This window comes from Rosa rugosa, chromosome 1, assembly GCF_958449725.1.
Source record: "Rosa rugosa chromosome 1, drRosRugo1.1, whole genome shotgun sequence".
Classification (NCBI taxonomy): Eukaryota; Viridiplantae; Streptophyta; class Magnoliopsida; order Rosales; family Rosaceae; genus Rosa; species Rosa rugosa.
Genome location: NC_084820.1, coordinates 27,774,423 through 27,782,335, shown reverse-complemented (window position 1 = coordinate 27,782,335; position 7,913 = coordinate 27,774,423). Strand labels below are relative to the sequence as shown.

Here is a 7,913-nt window from a genome sequence, read left to right as displayed (position 1 = left end):
TAAGGCCCCGTTTGGGATTGCTTCGTTTTTTAAAAAATCAGCTTTTGCTCAAAATTTTAGATTTTATTATGTTTGGTAAATAAATAAAAAGTAGCTTTAATTGAAAGTTATAGGTCACTGGCAGCAGATTTTAGAAGCAGCCTAGAGGTTGCTTTTAGAAGCTGCTGTAGATAAAAACATACTCTGCAGTTGTTTTATATATTAACAGCACTTTTAAAAATGTTATTTACCAAACACGAAACTGTTTTAATTCACAGTTGATTATTCTCACAACACAGCAGCAGCAGTTTTTTTTAAAAGTCACAGCAATCCCAAACTAGCCCTAAGTATGGGAGGTCCAAATAGCAAATTTGGAGGTCCAACTAGAACATTGACATTCTGACCACCAAAAATATTCATGAGTAATAAACTAATAACTCATAAAATTGGAATACTACTGTCAGCAACTAATCATGCTGACAAGGCAAGAGTAGTCTCTCTCAATATTAGGCTATGATTCAAAATCTACTCTTGGGACTACAAGCCGCATTATGGCTAAATAATTTCTTTAAAAATCGAATCTGTTAATTAAACCCTAACCTGTGGAAAGTAACGCATGTGGGAATATCTTCACTGAATACCTAGATCATAAATATCTTATTAACCTAAATAGAGCGATGCTTTCTCTTGAGTAGTAAGGTTCATTCCTTTCAACCACCTAGCTTTCCATCCTCGGTTCACTTGGTTTCTTGTCCTTGTCATCAACAGATACTTCTGAAACAAAATTGTAGATCTTTGCAGGTGTTGACTTGCGTGAATAGTATCCCAGATTAGTGCCAACTCCAGATGAAGGAGATGCCTGACTGTTATCAACCGTCTTTGAGTTGTCCTTACTGCTATGCCACGAATCAAGGATTTGCAAGAGAGAGCTCTCTTCCTTGTTCACTCTGCCCATGCCTTGTCCTTCCAATGCAGTTCCAGGCGATGCCTCTCCATCTGAATCTGAAAATTCTGAAACGGATGGTTCATAATCAAAACCTGCTGATCCCATTTCTTTCCTCCTTGGTGCTACTTCCACTACATTTTTATTAAATGTAGTGTTGCTAACAGGGCCCAGCTCATCCCACAGTGAGACACTCTCATCTTCCTTTCTTGAACCAGAAAATTGATTATCTGAATTAACCACGGGATGACTGACCGTATGTTTCTTGATTTCAGGAACAGTCTCCCTATCAAAAACTTCAGGAACCTTATAAAGAGGAAAGATGAAAGAAGACCCTACTTTTACTCCATCCAATGTTTCTAGTAGATTTGCCAACTTTTCGTAACCAAGCATTTTCAAATCGAGGTGGTACCCATATCTATCACGGAATTGTTTTCTGAATAATCCAATGCTATATCCATTTGGAAACTCCTTTAACTTCTCGTTTACAAGCTTCTGGCAGTCAGCTAGTATCTCATTTCTAGACTCTTCTGAAAGAGGATTCTTGACGAAAGGTAGTGAAACTCCAGTATGAGGAATATTCTTGCATTTTTCCTCTCCATCATGTCCTGGTGTTCTCTGCATTTCATCTTTGGATGGTCTTCCTGAAAAGATGGAACTCAACCTACTTGAATGATGGGAATGATTCAAAGATGTCTCTCCCTCACGTTGGGCAAGTTTGAATGGTAACGTTTGGGAGGGGCATTCTTCCACCCATTTCTTTTCTGATATTAACAAATCTACCAACTGAAGGAGATCACTCTTTGCAAGAGATCTAAGAACCAAAGGCCCTTCCTTTTGAAGATTGAGAGCCATCTCTTCCCTGAGACAATTAAAAACACCAGTACAGCATTAAGATGTCAGTTTGATAGTAACTATCGTGCTATTTAATTAAGGAATCAAGTTCAAACAACAGTGCCACAGAAAATCATCAAAAACAATCCAATTGGTTGATCGAATGTTTGACATCATTAAGAAACTGTATGAAACCGATGAAGTCAACATCAGAAACATGGTTATGGGAACAGAAGTTTAGAAAAACAGACCATAGCTTCAGGATCCTCATAGATGTTTCAATCCTAAAAGGGACTGCTCAGTCTCGTATTCTCAATCAAACAATGAAAGATTTGTATACTGACAACTAAAGCCGGGCGGGCTTTGTATACTGACAACTAAAGCCCGCCCAGCCACATTGATGCAATTCATTTAATTGACTGCAATTTGAGAAACAATCTAGCAACTTGCCAGTTCTTGGGTTGGAAAAAAGTAATATGAGAAGAAAACAACAGCAAAAGTTGGGGATCAATGTTGTTTAACTATTAAAAAAAGTATAATCACTATCCAGAGAAACAAAAAACAGAAGAGCTTGTGCATTCATGTGGGTGGATCTGTGTCTATTTATGAAGCACATATATAATAGAAAAACATAGATGTAAATGCAACCTGGTCCTTGATTCAGAGACAATAACTGATCCTTTAGGCGTGATCATAAAAGATTCCATGTCTCCCCAAAAAGAATTCGAGAAGAGCTTGTGCTCTTGAGAGTGAGATTCCATCAGCTTCGCTCTGTCACAGGATTGATCACTCGGGTTACTTCTCCAAAATTTACACCAATTTACCATCTGGTTAAAAAACCCTGGATTTGATTTATCAGCATTCGCTTCAGAGCTTGTTGCAGTTTTACTGTCCAGGGCAGATTCATTATGGGATGAAGAAGATGAGGCTGGAGGTACTGGATCACCAAGCTGACTCGTAGATGTCTTTTCCTCACATGTTCCCTTTCCAGAGTTATCAACATTCATACAATGCTTCTCAAGAGTTTCATGACCTTCCTTCTCGGTACCATCTCCAGAAGTGTGTTTTTGTTCTTGATTGTTGTGACTAGTACCTGAAACGTCAGCTCTACTGCCAAACCAGTTTCTCCAAATCCTCTTAAAATAACCAACATCAGACTCAAATTCTTGTACAACTGCAGGAGGCAAATCAGGCTCAGTTTCTTGTGCTTCAGCTACTCCAACACCTTTTTCATCAATCGGCCCTAGAAAAGGCTTCATATGGTCAGGAGAATGAGGGGATAGTGACTTCTCATCAATGGAAGAAAGTTTCTCAGGGGCAGGAGGCGACAGTGACTTCCCATCCACAGGACTAGTAAAAGTATTATTGAGTAAAATGGGCTGTTGCAATTCTTGATAAGGCTCCTTCAACTTTGGTTCAGGAGATGTAGGTAATGATAACTTTCTACTCACAGTATCACTAGTAGATGTGTCCTCACAATCCAACTGGTGTCCTTTATCACTATCACCTGGATTCCGCTTGAATGACTCAGCTGATTTTGGGGTGACACCGTGTATCATATAATTTCCATAACCTACTGGCTTGAGCCTCAAAATATCAGGCATTGATGCAAGAAAGCAGGAAAACTTTTTATATCCATAGTATGGTCTTTCCAAGCTCACATTATATTTTTCCAACTGTGCACGAAGTTCAGAACTAGAGATTCCTTTAGGGTGTAACTTCAATATATGGCGAATTTGCTTCACGACAGCTTTAGGAATTGGAGAAGGCTTACATTCTGAGCCAGTAGGAATCATTTGAAGTTTAGAATCAGAACCAGGTTCAGGTAGCCTTTCAGCCTGGGAAACTGCTGGCTGCTCAGTGAATGTGAATGGGTCTTCAAGAGGCGCCTTGTAATGGCCATACCAAGAACCATAGGGACCATCAGGTGGTTGGTTGAAATACCTTCCTGTGAGATTTTCACCCATAAGCAGATCATGCCAAGGCCACATGATACTTGCAGCACTACAAAGGACACCAGGTGCATTTTCTGGACTAGCTAGCAATATATTGTAGTTGTTCATTCTTAACTTGTGTAAAATGCTAGAAAAGTCTCTATCACCAGAAATTAAAAATAGATGTGCTGGAGGGGGATTTTGAGACACCCAGTACAAAAGATCTGCCAAGAGAGACCTATCCGCACTGTTCTTTCCACCTGCATTCATGAATATATGACATAAGAACCTGGTTATTCACAAGAAGAATTATATTATTGAACGAGTGTGTGTGTGTGTGTGCGTGTGTTTAGAAACGCACAGATATGTGCACATATTAAACCGAATATTTTTTATACATATTCATGCGCCTCTTTTGTATGTCCAAATAGTTTTTCATGTGTCACACTAGCAAAATATAATTCAAAACTTGATTCAATTGAGAAAGAATAATCATACTGATAATTTGTTTTGCAGAAGTTACTTTAAGGTACATTAAACACTCCCACCGGTACAAAATCATCGTTTGACAAAGTATAGCAGTTGGAACTTCCATGTGTGATGACTATCATTATGACTATTCCCTTTGTAATCAGTACTTGAGCAAGAAACCAACCGAGTGTAAATGTTTTATGAACCTCACTTCATAGATGTGTGGGTGGATAAGTGGGTTGGTTTTCAAAAGCTGCATATGGATGCACCAGTTGGTGTGACGTTAGCAGGTGGCTTGCCAGCTTACTTGGCAAGGAAAATGACCAGTTAATGGCACCTACCTAACGAGACAAGAGAGTTGGAATTGATTCAAACCGAAAACCTCTCAAATATTGACTCCAGACTGAAACAATCCGCAGAATTCAGAACTGAATCATATCTTCAAGTCTAGTCCAAAAAAAGAAAAGAAAAAAAAGAATCAAATCTTCAAGGCGTGAACTTTACTAGTGAAATTGGCACCAAAAAAAAAAAACAAACAAAAAACAAAAAAAGAGCACTTTGAAAAAATAAAATTCAATAAATAAAAACATACCAGAAGGGTCTTATAGTTTTATACTTCCTTCCTGACAGATAAGGTGGAATATTTTTCCTTAGCGATTATATGAAGGCCAAACTTATAAGGCCCATCTCTTTAGAAAAATTTAGAGAGTTAAGATTAACAACATAGTTTGGTAGGTGCCAGGACTAGGATCTAGACTGGAAAATATACAATGTTGACCATGCTTTTGGATTCATAAAGATATGGAATGGAGCAAGTGCAAGATGGTGCAATGCAGCACAAGAAAATAAGGAAGATCAACTGGCATTGAACAATGCTAGGACAGCTTCACCAACAAAGGTCTCCATCAAACTAAAATTTGTTTAGCATAGAGAGTTAAGGTCTTAAAACTAATTATAGGCTAAAGTCAGGGACACTAGGATTACTTGGGAGTGGGAAGAGAAAAGCACATTAGGAAACATAATATTTACCAAGGACTTGTGCACAACTCCAGAATGAAAATGAAAAAGATTGGACAATTATATTCAACTGAGTTTGCACAATTGACTAAGCGTAGGTGAACCTATAAACAAAGACACAATCTATTATCAATCCTGAGCACAAGTCAAAAAAGTAACAGACCGGAAACAAGCCAGCAAAATCAAACTTATAACTGCTAATTTAATAACTATAGGTGTGGAAGTTTAGTTGGAAAAAGATAATCAACCGTTGATGGGTCAGACTTGACCGCGATTTCAACTATTCATACTGTTAGAAGCGCAGATATAACTACCTTTGTTCCCCATTTGAACTCTAAAAGGATTAGACAGCAAAGAATGAATTTGACGATCTATATCTCTTGATCGGTTACAAGCATAGAACAACAAAGCAAAGAAGTTGCTCCAATTTCTGCGGCAAATGTTAACTCTACATCTGTGCTTCGTAAACAATGTATCATTTGTGTTGCACTGGTTCAAAGGTCTCTGTCGTTTTAGTAATATTGAATCACCATCACCAAAAATGAAGTCTATTATAATCCCATAACAAGCCACTTCCTCTCCGACGATACATATGAGTATAGGCTACTTAAGTACTTATATTAATCATTCCACCACTTAATTCCTAACTCCAACTCATCTTCCTCTCAAAACATATACATACAGAAAACTACACACATACACATCAAACCAATTGCAATAATAAATTCGAAAACCAATTCGAGACTGAGCAGTTAAATTTAGGCAAGAAGACTAACCGCTAGGAACGTGAGTGAGATTAATCCCTGTAGAGGACAATGCCTCCTGGTTGAGTCTTGATAGCTGAAACATGTCCCCAAAAGCGTTGATTTGAATAGGACCCTTAATCCCATTGGCCCTGACGGCCGCCGTGATCGTACCGGCGACCTTGAAGGGCTTGACGGTGGCAGGCAAATGGCAATTCTCGAAGTCCCACCACACCGAAACCCTCACGTTCCGAATCTCCTCGTCTCGTCTTGAAGAATTGTAGTAAGTGCTGAAATGCTTGGCTGATGAAGAAGAGCGCAAGAGGTGGGAAATTTGAAGAGAGAAGAGAGGAGAATAGGAGGAAGAGATGAGGTGGCGTCTCATGGTGAAATGGGTCTCAGAGTGGTGATTGAGGTTAGGGTTAAGGGTAGGAGCTTTGGAGGAGGTGGAAATGCGAAATGGGTTTGGTTAATTCATGGTGGGTTTCTGCATTTCTGTAGTTTGAGGAAGAAATTTGAAGGTCTGGCAAGCTGTACATGACATGAGAAGGAGGAGGGTTTTAGGGGTGAACAGAGAGGGTTTAGAGTGAGAGAGGAAGGTGATCTAAAACCTCTTAGGCACGTGCTGTGCACGCATAGGGTTTGATCTCCGGGACATTTGGGCCGGTTTGTTTAACGGGTCTGACCGTCTGCAACTCCGAGCTCTTTGATTTGGACTAATATAATTGGATGAGCACAAATATGTTGTTAATTGGTTCATTTATGTTTATCAGACCAAAAAAGTGTTCACCGTGGCTAATTACTATGGTATTACTGCATTATTTGAAAGGATTTTTTAAATTAAAATAGGAATTTCACTAATACAATTGATCAAATACAACCAACGAACTGCACCAAAAAAGTAAAAGGCTATTAGGGTTTCTTCCTTGAACGCGCCCCTACGTGCGACTCTTTTGGTTTTTTCTTCATGACTCTCCTATTTCTCGTCTGGTGGGTCCCTTGCCGAGGCAGGCTCTGGTCTTGTCACAGTGAGGTGAGTGCAGCCAGGCGGGGAGTACGTGTTCTCACTCGTCTAATGAGGCTTCTAAGTTGGACATTGTTGTGGTCAAATGCTTGACTCGTTTCGGATCGGTTTGGATTAGCTTTGGGGAGGAGTTTATGTGCTCGGGGCTGCTGGCTTGGATTTCCAGGGGAGTTGGAGAGGCTGTGTGTTCCGTCAGGGCGGGAATTTCATGGGGAGCTCGGGTTTTGTCAATTGGGCGGCTCGGATCTTAATGGATTTGGTGTGTGTGCAGCTTTCTTCAAAGTGAGCGGCCATGGTGCTTCGTTGGCGGGTGGGCGTCAGACTGACTGGGTCGACGGTGGCAGATGCTATGCCGGTGTTGGTGCAGGTTCTGGGGTCTATCATCTTCATTGCAGTATTGGTTTAGGATTCTGGTGGTGGACTCGGTGTGTTCGGCTCCTAGTGTTAGGCCAAGGCTTTGGGCTAGTCTATTGGTTTTGTTGGGCTTAGTGGGCTATTTTCTTGTTTAGCCCTAGTTTTTTTTTTTTTTTTCAATAATTCCCTTCTTTGGAGGTAGTGGGTTCCGGCCCGGTCTAGGCATTTTTTATGTTAATTTTTTTTTCTAGTTGTTAGTTAGGTGACGAACCTCGATCATTTTTAGCTCAATTGGGTTTGTCTTGTCTATGCTAGTTGAAGCTCCTCTAAGAGCCTTTGTAGAAGTACTTGGTTTCAACGTACCACAATGGCGTGCTCGGCTATTGGAGTCAGGTAGAATAGATTGCCTACGAGGCGAGCTGTTTTTGTTAGCATATACTACTATGAGCTACCGATATCAAAATAGAGTAGTCTTCTTTGTACTATTCTTTGCCCATGAACCAGGGTGTTGGATCATAATTCATATATCTATTTGTGTCCTAAAACATGGAAATTACTTATATCTATTTGTGCCCTAAAACTTACTTGTTCTAAAAGTCCAATTTAGTACGTGT

At 39.9% G+C, this 7,913-nt stretch overlaps 1 protein-coding gene across 1 annotated transcript; it reads right to left on the bottom strand.

The window, feature by feature from the left end:
* Positions 1-425: 425 nt before the first annotated feature.
* LOC133724496 (uncharacterized) lies at positions 426-6,559 on the bottom strand. Its single transcript, XM_062151248.1, has 3 exons — positions 5,955-6,559; positions 2,405-3,950; positions 426-1,784 (listed from the first exon to the last, which is right to left on the bottom strand). Exons 1-3 carry the CDS (start codon positions 6,304-6,306, stop codon positions 698-700), a joined length of 2,985 nt encoding a protein of 994 aa, XP_062007232.1. The 5' UTR covers positions 6,307-6,559; the 3' UTR covers positions 426-697.
* Positions 6,560-7,913: the final 1,354 nt, after the last annotated feature.

What these genes read in the sequence shown, in the direction of transcription:
- LOC133724496 (XM_062151248.1), bottom strand. Translation starts at nt 6,306, where the DNA reads ATGAGACGCCACCTCATCTCTTCCTCCTATTCTCCTCTCTTCTCTCTT. An exon ending in TCTCACTCACGTTCCTAGCG is followed by an intron (nt 3,951 to 5,954) that starts GTTAGTCTTCTT and finishes TCATGAATGCAG; the next exon opens with GTGGAAAGAACAGTGCGGAT. An exon ending in GTCTCTGAATCAAGGACCAG is followed by an intron (nt 1,785 to 2,404) that starts GTTGCATTTACA and finishes TAATTGTCTCAG; the next exon opens with GGAAGAGATGGCTCTCAATC.